This window comes from Protopterus annectens, chromosome 12.part0 (genome assembly GCF_019279795.1).
Source record: "Protopterus annectens isolate FY-2018-M chromosome 12.part0, PAN1.0, whole genome shotgun sequence".
Lineage (NCBI taxonomy): Eukaryota > Metazoa > Chordata > Ceratodontiformes > Protopteridae > Protopterus > Protopterus annectens.
In genome coordinates this window covers 1,084,459,012-1,084,480,300 of record NC_056746.1, presented here as the reverse complement: position 1 = coordinate 1,084,480,300, position 21,289 = coordinate 1,084,459,012, and the positions used below count along the sequence as shown (strand labels likewise).

Sequence of the window (21,289 nt, the reverse complement as noted above, 5' to 3'; positions counted from 1 at the left end):
ACCAGAAAAGGCCACTCAAACGGAGGTCGTTAGAATCCACCAATATCAGTCAATCTGCACAGTCCCTGCAGAAGTAAGTCATCTCACTACGGCTGCATAATATGCAGGAAGGGTAGGGGTCATGAAGGAATACCATGCTGCACAGTGGATGATCAACCAAATGGAGACAGAAATGGCTTTCCAAACAGTCTCCGGTCGCATATATTTACGGGTCCTGAGGCGCATAACTTGCCTCAGTACAACTCTGCATTAAAGGGACGGTGCAGTGGTGCAGCTGTAGCACTGTCGCCTCACAGCAAGAGGTTCTCCAGTTCAATTCTCAGCCGGGGTGCCTTTCTGTGTGGAGTCTGCATGTCCTCCCTGCGCTTGTGTGGGTTTCCTCCGGTTTCCTCCCACGTCACACAGACATGCATCTGGAGCATTACTCCCTGGGGCCACCGCTGGAAATTGGCTTCATTTCAAGTTGGACTTTGCCTGTAAACAAATGCTAAATAAATAAAGGGACTTCTTTCTCTTGCAAATAAGTGCCAATGAAATACTAAAGGTGCAGGTATGAGACAATTATTGGAAAACTGAAACCAGTTGTAACAGAGAGAGTGGGAGGTAAAAAATAGCAATTAAGGGGAAAGTGGGGCAGAAATTTTTTTAAATAAATGGATGCCATGGTACCAACCATTGGATTCTGAGGTAGAATTTACTAATGAAGATACTAGTGGAAGGGAAGATGTGAGGCCTCCCATCAAGGTATGTGATGTTGAGTGATCTAAAATACAGTGAACAACAACAGTGGATTAACTCTTAATAGGGAGAAGTAACACGTTAACAAGAGTTTGATTTTTTTCCAGATGTAACAAGGACAAAGAGTGGTGCTATCCCTATACAGAGGTAAGCAGGCTGTAAATGACAAATTAAAGCTTTGTTACTTTTGTTTTATTAATATGATCACTAAATATTGTGGTTGGTTTTTATGGTTGAAAATCTGAAGTAACTGAGTTAAACAAAAGAAGGAAATAAAATTCAATATGGCCGCAAGATGGACTTTGAGAACAGCAGCTCAGCCCCAAATTAAAGACACTGGAGAGATTATAGTCTATAAGGAAATAGAGTAGAAAAAGGGTTTAGTCCTGTACCCACTTCCCACAAGGAAATGCAAGTCCATTTATCATTCTGTCTTTTGAATACTCGGCGTTTGCAGAGAAGAAATGATCCACACTACTCATGGATGCAATACTGGCAACTAATGGAAATGCAAAAGCAAATTCACAAATATAAATATTTGGGAGAGATCTGCCTGAAGAGTAGATCAGCAGTTTATTGCTGGAATAAACTATGAAAACTACTCAAGAAGAGAAGGTAAAAACAGACATTAGCCTTGTGGCATATGGGTTTCCTGTATGGGGAAAGCATGAAGCCTCAATGAAGGCAGAATTAGGGAAAAACAGTTGTTGCATTTCATAAATGCTTAGGAATTCACAAAGATCCCAATGAGACTTTCTCCACGGGTGGAACAACCTGCAGGTCACTGTGTGGTTGCAGGACCACTTGTGGGGCCATCAATAGGCAGCAGCTTAGTCTGCATGCCTCCTCTGGAATATAACAGCAGTCACAAAGTGGATGGACTGGATAGCCCAAACCCAGACTATCACCATTTCTTTGCAGAAGGGAGAACATCAGGTCTCCCACTTCCTGATGAATCAAAGTACTGCCATGTTGTCCAAGAGGATGGCAATTCCACCCTAACAAAGGGAGTTGTGATTCTGAGGTGCTGATAATGCAAGGAGGACTGCCCTCATCTCAAAGATGCCGATAGATACTGTACTTGAAATCTTGAATGGTCTTCCCACTGCAATGCCCTACTCCATAATAAGGCACACCTATTTGCAGTAATTAAAGCTCGCAGATTTTGTAAATGAAAGGGGCGTGAAATTGTCCAACACCATCCACTATTAAAGGTGCTGTTTAAAAACCTTCGATATCCTGAAACGATAGAACATGGGCTCCAAACTCTGGAACCACTGAGCACCAACTCTGAAAAGACAGATAGCACTAAAGGGCAAATGTCTCCTGTGACACGTACCAATGTGAATTCTCATGTGGGATACCACGGGGATGGCTAAAAACATTAGACAAAAATGAACTGAAGCAGCACTATAACAGGTTACCTTGGAAACCTGGGTCTTCACAGAAAGAATATGCTCTACAGGCAGACATGCCTGGCAATGTATGGTGTCAATTTGGTCACTGACAAATGTCAGCAGCTAAGATGGAGAACAAAATGAGTCTTCACAAGATTCTCTGGAATTCCGACATGATAGAACATCCCAAGCAAGGATTCTATGGAAGCAGTCACAGCTTCAACTGATAGGGCAGTTAGGAACCAATCAAAGGAGGATCTCTACTCCATGCAGTCTCAGGCAGGATGTGACCAAATACATGCATTTGATGAACACACTGGGGTCCAAGTTGAGTGCCCAAAATTGAGAACTGACTCCCACCTGGAAGTGGGAGAACCTCCCTGACTCTTTAGCAATATTAATGCATGAGTAGGTGATCTGGAGGTCCAAACAGCAATTCCAGTCTCCTTCTGATAAGTAAAGGAGGATTGCCTTCATCATCATCATTCAAAAGGTCTGGTTAGGTTATTTAATTATACTACTGGCCTGTGGGCCTTTGTCTTTTAGGGCACTAAAAGTAATGGAATAATTTCTTAATTATGTTCCATCTGCTGAAATCTCTCTTAGTATTTTTTTTCCCCTTACAGAATTTTTCTGAAGGGGAACACTGAGCAAAGGGTAGGGAGAGTGAAATTGGATGGGCTTTGAAAGGAATTTTGATTCACTAAATATTATTTTCCTTATCCACCTGTCCTTGGGGTTGACGTCCACACTGACAGTTGGAGGGACAAACAGCTCCTGAATGTCTCTAAAGGTGCATCATTATAAAATGCCTCAGGAATGCTGCCATAAATAAACTGCGGCCTCTTGAAGTGTGTCAAAGACTCTTGCTCCTGGACTAGCAACCCTGAAGGAAACAGCTCAGAGTTAGGGTTCATGCCAGCTACCTCTTACTGAGGCTTGGGCTGTATGGCACACTGAAATCACACAGAGATCTGGCTCCTCTTTGCCCTGTATGCTGGGAATGCTAAAACCTAACATACACAGCCATGAAGGACCAAGTGCTATTTTGTAATAATACTAATAGATAAAAATAGTAAATACGTACAAGTAATGGTAGCCAACGGCAAAAAAAAAAAGCTTTATTAAAAGTACAGCACTTTGGCAAAACTGCTCTTATTTCCTTGCTAAATATGCACAGGCCTGAAAGAAGAAGCCATGAAGAATACCTTAATTTCCACAGCAGAACATGTCAACCAAGGCTGTGCATTCCAGTGATCTGCAACATCAGACCTGGCAGCTCTGAAAGCTTATCAGTATTATACAGGATATGCATCATGAAGTCAGTCATACTTGAGATGGTCAACATTTGAAAAAGGAGCTTATCTTTTACTGCCCCACTCAATGTCTCTACTTTCTGGTGCATTTTGTCTGCCACATTTCTCTCCCTCTCTCAATCTGTCATGTACACTACATGCCTCAGTGCCCATAAACCAAACACAGCAAATACATAAATACACCTCCCAAAAGTGTCTATCACTATCTATACTCTTTGTCTGAAAGATGGGCAGTAAACCTCTGGGATGTGGAAGCTTTCTAAAGAACCCTACATATATTGAAGTATCAGGCTTTGAAATCTCAGCCCAAACTGCTAACACTTTGGCGACAAAAGGATGCAGGTGAACTTCTTAGTTCATGTGGCCACTGTGTCAGTTTTCCTATGTCATCTGCGTGGCATCTTTTAAGACAGCCACCAAAAGAGACACCACCCAGTGGAACAAGTGTGCAAATCTACAGGCCATATGATACCTTCTCAGGAGTGATTGTATGGGGTCAACAGATCATTCCCCAATACCACATCAAATATTTTGCAGACTTGACATCTTTCAAGCACAGGCGGTAGGGGACATAGCACCCTCTTTAATCATCTACGCCCTTCACACATGGCTCCACAGGAGAGCTGAAGTGCTTGGATTTGGAAAGGACTTTCCTGGACCTCCTGAAGAGGGGGAGAGAAAGGGGGAATTTGGATATCAAGGAGGATCACTTGATCTTTTAAGACAGCCACCAAAGAAGACACCACCCAGGGGAACCAGTGTGTGAATCTACAGGCCATCCGATACCTTCTCAGGAGTGATTTATGGGGTCAGCAGATCATTCCCTAATACCACATCAAATATTTTGCAGACTTGACATCTTTCAAGCACAGGTGGTAGGGGACACAGCACCCTCTTTAATCATCTATGTCCTTCACACATGGCTCCACAGGAGAGCTGCAGTGCTTGGATTTGGAAAGGGATTTCCTGGACCTCCTAAAGAGGGGGAAAGAAAGGGGGAATTTGGATATCAAGGAGGATCACTTGATGAAGACTTGCCCTGAGAAAGCTTCAGTGTAATTGTAGCCTCTCTGCCCTACTGGGAGAAACTATTGGAAAGATCAAGAGCACAGAAGCAGGTGCATTAGGTGACAAAGTTGTTGACACTGTGGATACAGTGCTGAACAAAATCAGGCCAGCGTTGGCAACTTCTCTAAGAACCTTGCATCTAACAGTGGCACAAAGCTCAGCAATGGACTGAAGAGAATAATGTCAGAGAGAAAGACAGTCAAAACCAAAGTGGAAGTTAGAAATGGCAGCAAGCTGATTCTTCACTGCAGAATAACTAGCACCTTCCTTGAAAAGGGAAGCCAGAAAGTCTAGTAATACTGAAACTGGGGCTTTAAAAGGATTTATCTGATTCTGTTCTGCCCAAAAGGAGAATCTTTTCCACTTACTTTTGTAAATCTTGTGAATGGAAGCCCTATGCGATGAAATCAAAATTTCTTGGACTGGCGAAGACAGCCTGGGAGATCTAGCCATCATCGGAAGTGGAGAAACCATGCAGTTAATTTCAGGTCTTGGATGTTGGGATGTGAATGCCCCAGTGGATGAGAAAATAGATCTGGACTTGGATCCAACTTCATCAGGGGGGTGGGGAAAACCACAGGAGACCAAAGAAAGTTAAACCAGGTTTGTCGAGGCCAAAGAGAAGCAATGAGGATCACTTTGCTTCACAACCTGAGAGCTTTCTGCAGGAACTTGGGAATCAAAGGAAGAGGGGGACAGGCGTATAGTAGACTGGAGGGCTAAGAATGCACCAGAGTATCCCTGGGGACTGTCCCTGAGGAGGGATCAAGGTAAAATACTTGCCAAATTTGTTGTTGAGTGGGGACGCAAAGAGGCCGCAGCAAGGATAACCCTGTTTCTGGAAGATTGCATCTGCCATGGAACAATTCAGGGACCACTCATGAGGCATCAGTAGCACTCTGCTGAGTCTGTCAGCTAGGATGTTGGATTCCCCCAGAATGTGCATTGCTACCAGAAAGTAGATGGAAGAAATCGCCCACTGTCAAACCCTCATCGCTTCTCAACAAAGGGAGTTTGAGCTGATTACTTCCTGTTTGTTGATGTACCAAACCACTGACATATTTTCTGTCTGGATAGCAATAGTCCCCTGAAGAAGAAATTTGTCTAGTTCTTGCAAAGTTAGAAGAACTGCTCTTATCTCAAGAACAGTGATATGCAACTTGGTCTCCTGGGCTGTCCATGGGCCTTGGACCATCTGACCCAGACAATAACTCCCCCCACCCAAACTGTAAGGTGTCCACGGTCAACATGGTGGTTGGGGAGGAAAGAATGAATGGTCGGTCCTTGGGTAATCTCCAAAGAATGGAGCCACCAAAGGAGAGAATCCTTGCACACACGAAGGCAGTTTGATGGGAAAGCTCAAGGGATTTCTGAGAAGAGACCACTGTAACGCTAGGGTCCACTGTAGAATACACATGTGAAAGCATGCCATTAGAAAAGAGTTATGGTTGCTGCCATGGAGCCTAAAGCTCATAGAATTAGAGAGGCCAGGGTTTTGGAACAGTTAAGATCTGGATGACATGGGATCTCAGATTTACACCCTGTTTGATGTAAGGTTAATGTGAGCCATCGTTGTGTCTAGACGTGCTCCTATACAATCTATGGTTTGAACTGGTTCCAGATGTGACTTCTACCAGTTTACAGTTATGCCTACTGTAGAAGCTCAGTTGAGGAAGTAGTCCTTGGCCTGAAGAAGTAGATGCCTGGTTTGGGTGGTCAGAAGCCAGACGTCCAGATATGGAAATATCTGATAACCCTGCAGTCGGAGATGTGCTGCCACTACCGCCAAACATTCTGTGAACACCCTGGGGGCAGTGGTGAAGCTAAACAGAAGCGTCCGAAACTGGTAGTGACTGGATCCCAGCCTGAAATGTAGAAAAGATCTGGAGCGCCTGTCCATTTTGATATGGTAGTACGCATCCTTGAGGTCTATATAGCACATGCAATCGCCCATCTTCAGAACAGGTAAGATGGACTGAATCGTGACCATCCTGAACTTTGTGTGTTTCACTGACTTGTTCAGGTCAGTTAGATCCAAGATAGGCTCCAGGTCCTCTGTCTTTTGGGGTACCACAAAGAATCTGGAGTAAATGCCTGATATGACTTGATCAGTGGGAACCTCTTGGATGACTTTTTTGCGGTAACTTTCTTATTTCTTGGATGGCATCCTCCCTCTGACTGGGTGGAACACCTTGGAGGTGAAAATTTTGATTGGGAATGTCAGAAATGGGAATGGAATATCCTCTGGATGCAATCCCTGGCACCCATTTGTCATTTGTGATGGCCTCCCAGGCTTCTGGGTGGAAGCAGAAATGTCCCCAGACTGCTTCCTGAAAACAGCAGCTGGACAACCATTCAGGGTTGCTGGAAAGGCTTGTCCGGAGTAGGTTCCCATGACCCTTGATTTTGCAGATCCCTTCAGCCATTTGGGTGGCATCTACCTTCTGGCAATATCCCCCTCTGCCTCGGGGGGAAAAGTCTCCCTGAGTGTCTTGGAAAGGACCCTGCGACTTCTGAAACCACATTTCCCACTACCATGATGGTTCCTATATATAATAAACTACTAAAAGCTCTTACTAGGTAGTTTGCAATAAGTATTTTTGTTTTTTTGCCTACTTGTACATACATATATATGTGGCTTAAATATTTTTTCCAGCTTAGTTTATATATAATAATGAGAGTCCCTCTGTTTATATATTTATAAAGAGGGCAAGGTTCAAATAACAACTATCAACCCAGAAGTTTATTGTGTATATATATATATATATATATATATATATATATACATATATATATGTATATATATATATATATATATATATATATATATATATATATACACACACACATATATATATATATATATATATACACATATATATATATATATATCTTAGATATATTTTGTATATATTGTCATGCTGTATTTTGAATTAATTTTTAAACTCTGTTTGGGTTTAATATACAATGCTTCATGGTTGCATATTCATTAGGAACATCTTGTTCGCGCCTAGTGGCCCTTTGTATGTTTTAGTTGGACCATGTCAGACGGTTATGGTTTTTATGATGTTTTATGTTATGTGATGCTTTATGAATGTTTTAGTTTTCAAAAAGTGCCTTTTGGTAAGAATGTAGATGTATTTTTCTTGTTGAATGCAATTTGCTTAAGACACTAAGGTTTTATGACTTGTTTGAAACTTTAACGTTGATTGGGCTTGGAGCCTACCTAATTTGTATGATTGCTTGATTGGCTAATTGTTTATAACATATAAACATGCCTTTTTGTCCTAGAGTATGTCTGAAGAAGTTAGAGTATTTACTCTTACGAAAGCGCTCACAGTAAACAGCAATAAATTGTGGTTTGTGTTCCTGAAGCCGGCTCGTTTCTTTTTTACTAATAAAATATTACTTATGCCTGCTTAGCAACTCCCCAGATTAAAAGATCACCAATAATAACCATACCTTCTAGACTTTCAATCATTTTAATGACTGCCCTATGAAACATTTTCCAGCTAATGACATAAAATGTGGCTTCAGAAACTTGTCCCTATCCATAGTATGCAAACTCTCAAGCTATTCTTATCTAAACCAATTTAAAACCACTGACTAAAATCAAGTACACACACACAGAAAAATTCAGGATTAGACAAAGCTACAATAACCTTTCCAATAACTTAAACTGAATATTGTTTCTTTGTCATCCATTTACTTACTTCTAAATCTTGAAGAGCTATTCATATTATCAGTTTGTCAAGCTTCAGAACTGAACTTCTACCATATTGTCTAACCACTTGTTGGTTTTGTCTATTTAACAACACATGATTTCAGTGTACTTCAATTCTTGCTCATATTTGCTGGCAGACATAACAGCAACTCTTCTCACAGTGTACTTTAATTGTACTGCCTCAGGTGGACTATTCATGGGATACTCTCCTGCCTCTGTGTACAGTATTAACCAGTAAACATATCAGAATAACTTCAAGACATAATCCGGAACATGAGGTTGAGAGTTGTTAAAGTTTTGAGTGCATTCCTTGACCCTTAGTGAAATGTTCTTAACAGCAGTTCTACTACTGCATCTGCTAGCCATAGCAGTACTCTTAACTACTGCATTCACAACCAAACCTTCAAGAACGAGCACTTTACTGTACGATACTTCACTAATTTGTGAGCTGCCCTTGTGGCTTTTTCACATATTCTGCCACAGTGCCAGCTCTGATCACTTGTTTTATTTCTGATGCCACTATGTTTTGTTTTTGCTTTACAAATCTGAGGTATTTTGCTCTTAATTGCATACTACAGTGTAGACTACTATAGCAGTATGCATAACCTATTCTTCTCTAAGAGTTTTTGCCTCCTTGTAAAACTTCCAATTTTAAATTGACCCAAATGTTCTGATTTCCTCACATTACTGTCAGCAACGGTAAAACTTAATACATATCAAATGAAGTATTTCAAGGTGGAATAATGTAATTGTTAAACTTTTTATTAAGTTACTTAGCAGGATCACAAACCTGCATACATAAAATCCCCACTGAAACCACCCACACAGCATTGCGCAGGACCATGAATCCACTTTTAACAAGATCCACTTTCAAGCCTCAATGCTCCCCTCCATTTCATATTCCTGGCTCCACCACTTATTTCAGCACTAAGGTCAAAGCATTTCTCTTTAGGTGATCAAACATTTCCTGTCAACATTTTTGTGCGACTTTACCCAAGATACTCAGTGAGGTTTCTCTATTAGTGGTACAATCTTTAAAATGCACATCTGGAAGCCCAGAGAGTCTAAGGCTTCAATATGATGAACTGTTTCTTATATTTTTGATTTCAGTTATTCCAATAAGTAGTCTTTGTTGGAGCAGTTTTCATTCCCTGCTATAACATTTACAGCTTTACCTGACTGCACCTCACCATATTGCAACCCAGGAAAAAAATACACATTTCAAGTATTTTAATTCTAACTTGAATAATTCCCTTTTATACTTAGGATTTCTTCCGCAGACTGGCTGCAGGCAGATGTATCTTGAATTTGGACAACTGGGGCTCAAACCAAAAATTCCATGTATTAATCTCAGCTGTATGTGTGTGTAAATAGATATAGACAGATATACAAAAAATATGCGCGCGCGCGCACATACACACACACACACACACACACACACACACACACACACACACACAATAGCAATACAAACTAGTTAATGTACACAAGCTAAGACAATAAAAAAGGCAAGTGCAAATAATTCCAGCAATGGGAGCAATCAGCAGCAGAATTAGACACAAACAGACACTACTTGAGACCTGCTGAAATGGCAGTCTATTGAAGGACTGACTTCACCTCCAACATTTTCATGCAAGGATTATAATGGTTTACAACTGAATGATCTGCAATGGTAAAGAAACTTTAACAGCTGCACAGATTCAAACAGCCCCTCAGTCCAAGTTATAACAGGCTGTAGGTCACTAGGAGATTTTTATCCATCCATCATGTGGTGCGGTCTAAAGGTGTAATAAGTCAGTAAATTCCCACACGCCATACTATGGAGTATGTAACACGCATGTGTTCAAAGTCATTTCTACAGGATCCATCGTGTTCATTTGTCACATTTTGTCCAGCCGGGTTACAGGACTTCATAATCTAACCATACAATAAAACATTTGCAATGTATAACCGTGTCTTCTACATCAAATCACAAAACAATCCAATGTCATGATGTAACATAAGAAATAGACAACAGTGACAGGGTTATCAACGGCCAAGAAATTAAACCTTACCATGGACGTGGGACTGCTGAAAACTCTTTCCAGGAGCAAAATGAAAATTTCCAGCAACCTGCAAGGCACATTAATTTATTCAGTAAATTCTGTTTTTTAAAGTAGACACCACTGAAAACAATTTCTATCAAGTGTAAAAAAAATGGATCTGTCAAAGTGCATGTAATTAATCTATTGAAAGCAATGTATATTGCAAAGTATTACAAAATTCACCCAAGTAACACTGTAAAAGGCACAGTAATTTGTACTTTATGCAGTTTTCACTTTTTTTTATCATCAAATCACATTCATCCATTCATTCTTTCATTTACTAATTGCTCACTTAATCCAATGCAGGGTTACCAGGGAGCTGTAGCCTTTACCTTGCACCCACCGAATGCCAAGAAACAGTCTCATCCTGAATGGGGCACCAACCCATCCCAGGATACATTGAGATGCACTCACTCACTCACTCACACTTAACATGCCAAGCACATTTACAGGCTCACCATTTTACCTATGGCAAGTTTTTGATATGTGGGAAGAAACTGAAGCACCTAGTGAGAACTAACAAGGCCACAGGAAGGATATGCAGACTCCACGTAGAAGGCATCTGAGTCAGGAACTGAAATGCAGATTAACGAAGTGCTGTGAGCCAGCAACATCACCTATATACCACTGCAGCAAGACATTCTGGATAAAGAAGATGATTTCAGAAAGATATGAGGAAGTTACTGGAGCTATGCAATTCCTAGCCAATTGCATGACACAAGAAGGAAGGTAACAAGGACAGGCGAGAGTAAAGAATGAGAACAAACAGTATTTGTCCTAGTAAGGGAGTAAGACAGACGGTGAGTTATGGAAAGTTAACTGTAGACTGAAATCATCTCATTTCATTCACTGTTCTGTTCTAAAGAAGATTAATAATGTTTCAAACAAATCTTGTGAAACCTGGATAAGTGTAGCACATGCTGGTCTACTGCTGCAGCTATTGTATGTATGTCTGTGATGAATGAATCAATGCATTACAAAACTGTGCAGTACACACTGTACAAGTACCTTGGCTCTGTGCCCCAGTGGTATAAATCCCTGAATACAATCCAGTCAGCCAAGGTTTGATCAGCAGACCCAGTTGATGAAATGTCCACAGGACGGGTATGACTGAGGTTAGTCAATTTCCAAACCTGTAATGCTTCCTGGAATTTTGGTAGATGCACACAGCACTACCACCCATGCATGCACACACACACCTGTTCACATACCAATGACTATACCCAGTTGCCTAACATCACTGGAGAAGGGGGCCACAACTTTATAAGGCTTACCAAATGTACAGCTAGCAATACTGTCTTCAAAGTGAAGGGTGATAATGCAAATGCTTCTCAAAGCTTGTCCATGTCTCCTAGACAAAACATACCTTGAAGTGGATATTACAAACTATAAAATATGAATCTCCTATGAGGGAAGGTTGTAGAAATGGTGGATTAAATGTGGATCTCACCTCCACAGTAGCAAAAGATGTTCACCAATTTGCAGTAGCAAATATGTGACACAAGAAGTAAATCTGAAAGGGACCGATGAATACAGTCACAGATAGCACACGATCCTACAGTGCACTTTCAGATTAAGACGTTATCAGAACCATGAAAACCATGCTTGTCCTCAGCCTTACCAGGTGCAAAAGGGAGTAAATGGTGACACTTCTGTCTGATCCCCTCATCTCCTGAAACATACCCTGAAGCAAGAAATAAGCAACACTGAACAGTCTCCTGCTTCCTCCTAGTAAAAGAAATTCTCTACACTGGAGGAAGAGAGGGCACCTCCCAGTCATAGTCACCCCCCAGTGACTGCAATCAATGTAATGTCCACAGTCAAGACAGCCAAAAGAATCCCAAGTGGGAGCCACTATCAACAAATCATTTGATCATAAGGATACCAAGAAGCCATTTGCTGTAACATCTTTACCAGCACGTTGCTGAAGATTTGGATGCAAAGGGAAAGCCAAAAGAGAACACTTTGTACTGCATATACAAAGTCTCAAAGGCACAAAGCAGCCAATGCCCTGAGAAGTTTCCACAAAATAAGTCCAAATTACCCAGTAACCATGAAGCAAGCAGTGGCATAAGGAACTGGAAACTCAGCATAAAGAATTCATTTTTTGTAGCTGCTGAGGTACAAAATGCAACAAATTTTACTAAAGACCCCCAACTTTAGAACAAAGAAAAATTGTAAGTAAAACTATGTTTACTGCTTCAACAAAGGGAATAGTTTTATGTTTCATTTGAAAAAATAAGGTTATGACTGAGCTAACCACCTTCTCCAAGACTAACTGCCCTAAACAGTTGAGGCTTTGACAATGATGAACCTATGAATTAGAGAACGTGATCTTTTTTTATCCAGGGCACATATTCTAGGTAACACCTATCCAAGCAAGGGCAAATTCTTAAAACTTGTATACCATGTTGTCAGAAACACTGGGCTATCTGAATAACCAGTCTCCTGAGAGGTTAGCAGGTAAACCCAGGGAAGGCAATACCATGTGACCTTTTATGAATGCTCAAGGTCTCTCTCACGTTGGAGTGCAAAACTGTGCTGCGTAGGAGGAATGGGGTGAGGAGGGGTTGCACATTCTTCCTCTGGTTGACAAATTCTTACCTCTCTTCAGAAAGTCCTCAGCAATGGTGTAAAAAGATTCTTCAGAGAAATGACTCCACTATGATGCAACAGCCAGAAAGGACTGGCAAAACTCTGAAGGAAGAGGGCCGCAGGCAAGCCTTGCTACTCTGGCATTTACCTGCTGCCACACCATCAACATAGTTAAAGGTGTAGCACACAAAAGTGCACAGTTTAAGGAAGTAGACAGTATTTGATACAGCCTCAAAATTAGGGAAAACCAGAGACCTTGCCTCTTCCTATTTTATCACTAAGGAAAAATAAAACTAAATCAAGTAAGACAGATGACTCAGGGATCCTACTCCTTCCTTCAAATACACCAAGCCTCTCCTGGAGAGGAGGGGCAAGGATGAGAAAGACAGTCCATGGAAGACTTCATAGTCCATAAAGACTCTTAAGACTGCATTACCCAGGGGACAGCTAAATAATGATGATGATGCCTCACTACCTGTATTGGTCTTCAAAGAACAGACTTCAGTCCTCTCAGATTCTCAAAGGGGTGAAGACACGCACTTCTACCTTTTCTGGGCCCACAGCCATAGAGTAGGGAGCAGACGTTGCTTGCTGGGGACAAAAACAGAGTTTGGTGTTGGCTACAGATGCAAACAGATAACAGTAAGGCTTCGCCCAGCAATGGAAGATCACAAGGCTATCTTCATTCTGAGGGATCCCACTCATGTGACATCAGCAGACACTTACCAAGCCTAAATGCAAGAAAGCTGGCTACCCAGAAAAATGGGCTACAATCAAAAAGTGGTCTGATGGCATACTCCATTTGCATACCCTCATCATTTCTTGACAATGAGGACAGGAGAAATTTCCTCTTGGTTTGTTTTATTTACCACATACTAAAGTTAAACTATCTGTGTGAAAGGCAACTGCACTCTGAGGTAGTCTTGAAATGTATGTACAAAATCAGATCTCATTTCCAGAAAGCTGATGTGAAGACTGGCCTCTACACTTTGGATTGTACCGCCCGTATGGCTGAGGTGACTGTGCTGGCAGCCACTACTGAGCAAAGAGAATGGAAGGGACTTACCACAGAAAAGTTAGGGATGTGACACCACTAGTGAAGATTATCCCTGCAGGCTCTGGAAATCCTTACATGAACTACAAGATGACTTGTACATTCAGACTTTAGGGTTCACTAGAACATTTTCATATGGTACCCAGAGTAACAACGAGAAAATTATTTTATAATTGACATTTCAGCAAAAGCACAAAACACTGATCCTCAAGCAATCTGCAAATTATATATGCCTACTCTGAATTCGCACTAAGATAGAGAAAGGACAAAATACCACTCCCCACTATAGCTTAACCTTCCACGACCAGTTACCAGCATTTTTTGAAATTCTGACAAATTAATCTAAAATGTCAGTAGCAAAAGTGTTCAACATTGTGAACATTCTAGTAAATGTCTATAACCCACATACAGACATATATATGTATATGTGTGTGTGTGTATATATATATATATATATATATATATATATATATATATATATATATGTATATGTGTGTGTGTATATATATATATATATATATATATATATATATACACACACATACACACACACACATATATACACACACACACACACATGCGCGCATGCACATATATGCACACGGTTATATACTGTACGATAGAATGTACTTAATGTCAAGTGAAAACAGTGACAAAATATGTTTGAACATACAGACTACTGAACACAACAAATAATGGACTACAAAATACTGAGAAAGGAAAACTATTTTCGCTCTAGTTATTATCAGTAATGCCCCCCCCCCCCCAATAATAACACAGACCTTAAATTTGTCTGGATGTTTTTATTAAGCCCCTTGCCCACCTTAGCAATGGGTGATAACCTTACCCCTAACGCATTATCCCTTCCCCCAACCCTCACCCACCTACACCTTACCTTAATAAAAACCTTCCCTAACACTACCAGTACACAAGACACGCGTGCACGCGCACACACATGCACGCACACACACACACACAACACTACATCTAACCCCTTACTGAACCCTAAAAATGCACACACTTGCACACAAACATACAACACCTTTCACCTATCCCAGACCATAACTCACAAACACTGTAATCTGCCATGCCAGAGGTCTTATCTGCGCCATATAACTTATCAGCATAATTCTGTGTACCTTACTTTACAGCCTCTAGTTCTTTTTCTTACAGGCACAACCACTTAAGATTTCTCCATAAACTTTGTAATTCTAGCTTCTCTTTGGCCTTTTGCAAGCTTGTCTGCTAGTCTACTTCTGGTAGGATATTTTATTCAGTTCACTGTGTCTGTTGCTCCAGTTTCCACCGTGCACAACCTCTGTAACAAAAACTCACGATTCTCCCTCTGTATGAAACCTGTGTCTGTCTGCTTTTCATACAACAGTCAAGATGGTAGGATACTTAATCCAGGCTGAAACTTCCCTTGGCATTAATTGGCCCCAACAAGTCAGACATCCTTTTTATTAGCTTATATACTGAATCGAAACAATCCTCTACCAGTTTCACAAACATAACGTTAATGAGGATCAGTTTATCCTCTACCAGTTTCACAAACATAACACTGAGGATCAGTTTAAGTGTTTTGGCTTGTCTCATAATTTCTTCTTGAAATTTATATCTAGGCAAATATGCTAGTATACATCTCAGCTGTCCTCATATTGCACCTTCCATTCTACCATCTCTATGGAATCCGTTACTGGTTCTCATAACCTGAGTAAGTGAAATCTTGTTTCTAGCCAATTCCTGCAGCATTCTTTGCAACTCCTATTATCCTTACATTGTTTCTTCTAGCTCAGCTAATTTTCCTGTTTGCCATTTTAGCTTTTGTTTCTATTTCTGTCCTTCTCTTGCTGTTTTTCCACATCTCCAACCTCAGTGCTGCTCAGTCATCTTCCACATCTTGGATCATTTATTTCAGTATACTCATTTCACTTTGCTGATTGCTTACAGTTTCCCTGAATAGGCCAACATCATCACTGAATGCCATCAGCTTTTTCAACAGCTTATAAAGCTGCTTTTCCCATGGAACTACCTTAAACTCTGCTAGATGTTCCACCCTTTTCTCCTCATCGACCATTATATGATTGATTATTGTTTTATTCATCTGAACTGATTTTTTCTTTTTTTTTTTCAAAAACATTTTTATTTGGTTTTCATTATAAACATCTGCAAATGTACATATAACAAATACAATAACAACACTATTTCCAATATTTTCATTCATCCATGATAAACAATCAAAATAATAATTTTATCCATGAGAAGTTATATCAGTATTTGTTCAAATGATTTTCCAATTTTTGCCATGTTATTTTTTTATGAGTAATGTTATGAGTTCTATAACAAATGGTTTGCAGTTCTTTTTTTTACAAACAACTTTTGCTAAATTCATAAAATCTTTAAACATCAAATCTTGTTTACTTTCCCAGTTCAAAGTAATAACTTTTCTGGCAATTGCAATAATTGACCAGAGTAACTGAATCTGAGATTTAGGTATTACATTAGGTATAGGAACACTGAATAGGATTAGTGAGTTAGAAATATGACAGTTATCAGACCATAAAGTATTTACAAAATATCTGAAGTATTTCCAGTATTGAACATTATTTCTACATTCAATTAACATGTGAACCCAGTTGGCTTCTAGTAATTCATCACATTTCCAACATTTACTTTCAATGTTTTTGAGTATAAGATTTATTTTATGTGGAGTACAGAAACTCCTATTCATAAATTTCCATGTATACAATATCCAATATAATGAAGAAGAGGTACCATACGTTGAATTCAATAACTTTTTGGATTCATCAGATATTTGTTCTCCATTAATCTTTACATAGCAATTCCAAAAATCTGAGTCAAACTTTAGAGCGTCTTCTCTTGGTATCTTATAGATAGGTTAGATACTTAATTTTTGATTATCTGTCTTTTTCATGACATCTTATAAAAAGCTGAATCAAAATAGGTATAGATTCAGTCTCTAGGTTGATTGGTACTCTCATTTTGTTTTCTATAAACTGCCGTACCATCTACGATGACTATGACTATTATCAAAACTACATAAAAGAGAGTTTTAGTGGTTTAATACTCTTATTTTCAATAAACTGATGCCAGAATATCAAGTTATTTTCCTTTAATTTTTGCATCGCATTGATGTTGAAAGAATCTAGGCAATCAGGGGAGTATGCTACAGGGAATATAAAAAAATAGAAATTGTTTAATGTTATAATTACAATCAATTATATTTTTAAAGTTATTAAATATTTGATTAATGCCATAAGAAAAAAATGATCAAACTTATTAAATAAACAAAATTCATGTAAAAGCCAATGAACTCTACTTATTCCATATTGTTCCTTATAGTTCTGACATCAGTTATATGAATCTCATGTATTGTTTTCCAGCCAGATATATAGGTAGGTGTGATCCAATGTAATATTACATTAAGCATAACTGATTTGGAATAAAGATCTAAGCTAGGGAATGCTAACACATTACTGTTCGAAGCTCTAATGTGCCATTTATATGCAATCCTAGGTTTTAAGGGGAACCATAAAAAATTAAGTGCCATGGAATCTAATTTTTTAAATAGGTTTTTGGGAGGGGTAGTATCAATGACTGTATAAAAAAACAAAATTTTAGGTAAAATTATCATTTTAATTAAAGAGCGCCTATCCTCCATTGTGAAGAACATTTTATTCCATCTTTTAACTAGCTCACTAATGGTGGTTATTAAATTATTGTAATTTAGTTTAACAGACTCTTACTCTTTATACTGACACACAAATATTCTAATACAGCATTCTCCCAATTAAACAGGCTATTATCTCTTAGGCTTTTGTTGATCTTTTTGTTAATTAGTAATGTTTTGGATTTATTATGATTGCATTTAAGCCCTGAAATTCTTTCAAACTTGCTAAAGGTATTAATAATATCATGCAAAGAACCATCAATATCATATGTTAACAACATATCATCAGCAAATAATTGTATCTTAGGACAATAGTACTTATTAATTTGAAAGCCTTTTATATTATGCTTGTTTCTGATATATGTTGCAAAAGGCTCCATTGAATGAGCAAACAATAATGGTGACAAAGGACAACCTTGTCTAGTTCCCTTGAGGATTTGTGGTGTTGAGGATAGACAAGATCAGATTTTCACAAAAGCTTGTGCCCCACTATACATTTTCATTAATAAGTTGACAAAATCTATGGAGAATTCAAAATCAATCAGAATTCTTTGTTGATAAGACCAACTAATAGAATCAAAAGTCTTTTCTATATCTAGGCTGATGATAGTTCATTGCTTTTTGTATTTGCATGCTATGTCTATTAATGATAGTAATTTAATAATGTTATCTTGCACTTTTCTATGAAGAATGAAGCCTGTCTGATCAATACGTATTAGATTAGGTAATATTTTCTTTATTCTATTAGCTAATATTGTCATGAAAATTTTATATTCAGTGTTTAGTAACAAAATTGGCCAATACGAATCACAAGACTTGGGGTCCTTACCTTGTTTTAATATGGGGGAGATAATTATTTCCATGATGGGGGTGTTATACATTTTTGCTTAACCATAGTAAAGGCACTCATCATTTTCTTTATTATATATTCAGGAAAAATCTTGTATAGTTCAGGAATTATTCCATCCAGTCCTGGAGCTTTATTATCTTTTAAAATTTTTTACTTACTCTTTCACTTTTGTTAGTTTTATTTGTTTATTTAATATATTTTGTTGCACTGACAGTTATATTTTCTTGAATAAAAGTATTTATTACATTATCCATCTACAAAAGTGGTGTGTTATTATTTATATCTTTATAGTAGTTTTTGAACACTTCTAATAAGCCCATTAAGTTAGATGTACTCTTAACTGAACCATCACTTTTATATTTAATCTCATTAATAAGATTTTGTTTATTTTTTTTGGATCTTACTGCTACTTTATACAGATATTTGGGATTTACAGCATAAGACTATAATTTCAATTTTTCCAAGTTTATGGCTACCATATGATTCAGAATTTCAAAGTATTTTTGATTTAACTTAGTAATTTTATGTGCTACTTTATTTGGTTTTGCATCAATTTTTATCTTGTCTACAGTATGTTTATTTGTAAGTCAAAAAGTTCTTTATCACACACTCTCCTTTTTTAAGGTACCAATATTTTATTCTACCATACATATAAACTTTAAAGGTGTCCCATAGTATAGTATCAGTCACTTCACCATTATCATTTGTTTCTATAAACATGTCTATTTCTTTCATTATCCATTCCCTAAACTCATTTAACTTAGTTATGTAAGCAGGAATTCTCTGTTAAAATCTTAAATGATCTGTATATGTAGTTAATATGTAAAGTTTATAGTAAAGTAAAGTTTATAGTAAAGTTTATAGTAAAGTTTATAGTAAAGTAAGTAAAAAGAAAAAAAAGAAAAAAATATCTCTTGTTTTTCCTGCTTTACTAGTTTAGTCCAGTTTCAGAGTTGCTGATTCCTGGGCTTTGGTTGTAGTTCCTGTGTACTGTTTCCTTGCCTTATTTGGGGGAAGGGAAGCTACCTTGCTTTCCTGCTTTACTAGTTTAGTCCAGTTTCAGAGTTGCTGATTCCTGGGCTTTGGTTGTAGTTCCTGTGTACTGTTTCCTTGCCTTATTTGGGGGAAGGGAAGCTATCTTGCTTACCAGTGGGAGTGGGAAGCATTGAGCTGCCTTTTGTCCAGTTTTGTGAGGTTTCAGCCAGTAACTAGTAGTTTATTGGTCGTTTTGGGCCAGTTTCTAGCTTTTTCCAGCCCCTGGTATAAAAGCGCTAAATGCGTTAGCGATTTAGAGCGATTTAGCTTGGAGCTGCCACTGTTGCACACTAGGGCAGTGCGGTTAAGCAGGTTTAAACTATTCGGGCTACCTAAAGTCCACTCTTCAAATTTTCCCTTAAAACTACCTTCCTCGAACTATACTACTGATCAAATCAGCGTATCCTATAACTAAAAGATCAACTCTACTTGACTCCAAGTAGACTATTCTCTATCTATTAAACCTAGCACTTGCTCCTACAGTACTTATTACCTTGATACGGCACTCTTGTCATAGATAGTACCCCAAAAAGGCAACCCCCATTTCTCGGTCACCCACGTCCCCGGAATCTTTTTTAAAGTTTTTCGTCTACCCTTCTAGCATGTCGAGGGATCAGTTGCTAGTGTCCTCTCCTGCTCAGCTGGTGAACCTGGGAATATTGAGGCAATGTTTCAATTGCCTCATGTACACAGACAACCCTTTCCTCCTCCCACAAAACACAAATACATGCGAGAGATGCAACTATACGGCCAAACTGGAGGCTGAGCTCTCTCAACATAGGACTGGCAAGACCAGTCAGGAGGAGAAGGTTACCACACACACTATAGACCCAGTCTCACATAGTACCATTACAACCTCAAATCATACACATAAACACACAAAGACATACTGGAGGCTCTGATCAAAAATCTACCAAAACAGCAGAGGCCACCAAAGCAGACACCCAAACAACCACCACCTCAGAACACAACACCCGCAACACATAGACCTCACAGTCAGAGTGTCAAACAGTCACAGCCCTTAAGGCCAAACACAATGCCAGACACAGTAGTCATTGGTGACTCCATAGTCAGACACACTGATGTCCCGCTCACCAGACTGAGTAAGGAGAAGGTCACAGTAAGCTGCCTGTCGGGCGCTAGAATCCGCCACATAACGCAAGCACTCAGGTCTCTCAACAGCAGGTACAAATATGACTCAGTCATTGTCCACGCTGGTGTAAGCGACCTGAGACGTACCTCCTTGGACTACATGAAAAGAGACATTGAGGAGCTCTCTGATTATGTAGCCCAGGCAGGTATGACCCTGACCTTGAGCAGTATCCTACCTTCACCAAGAATGATGCCACAATACAGAGATAAGATGATCAGCTTTAACAATTGGCTTAAACACTGGTGTCATTCAAAGGGGATCCAGTATCTGTCTACCTGGGATGACATGCTGGACAAGCCACGCTGCTTGAGGGACGGCTTGCACCTGTCACCCTGGGATTCGGATATTGGCAAAGGCTCTTGCCACCCCATAGTGCCTTTTTAGGCAAGGCTCAAATTCTAAACCTACCACCCTAGAACACAAAAAGGAAAAACTAAGGGTAATGCTGCTCAATGCCAGAAGTCTAAATCTCAAAATGCACGCACTCGAGGCCCTTCTCAGTATGGAGAACATCGATGTCTGTGCTGTGACAGAAACCTGGTTCAAGGCTCCTGAGAGCACCCAGCGCTATCAGGTTTTACCTC

General features: G+C 39.2%; 1 protein-coding gene across 1 annotated transcript in view; it reads right to left on the bottom strand.

Annotated features, from left to right (window-relative positions):
- Positions 1–21,289, bottom strand: part of ERGIC3 (ERGIC and golgi 3) — a gene marked incomplete in the record, with an annotated part of 681,165 nt that overhangs the window by 439,017 nt on the left and 220,859 nt on the right. The window contains 1 exon segment of the mRNA XM_044090101.1: positions 10,298–10,355. Within this exon segment, the coding sequence (XP_043946036.1) occupies positions 10,298–10,355 (58 nt within the window).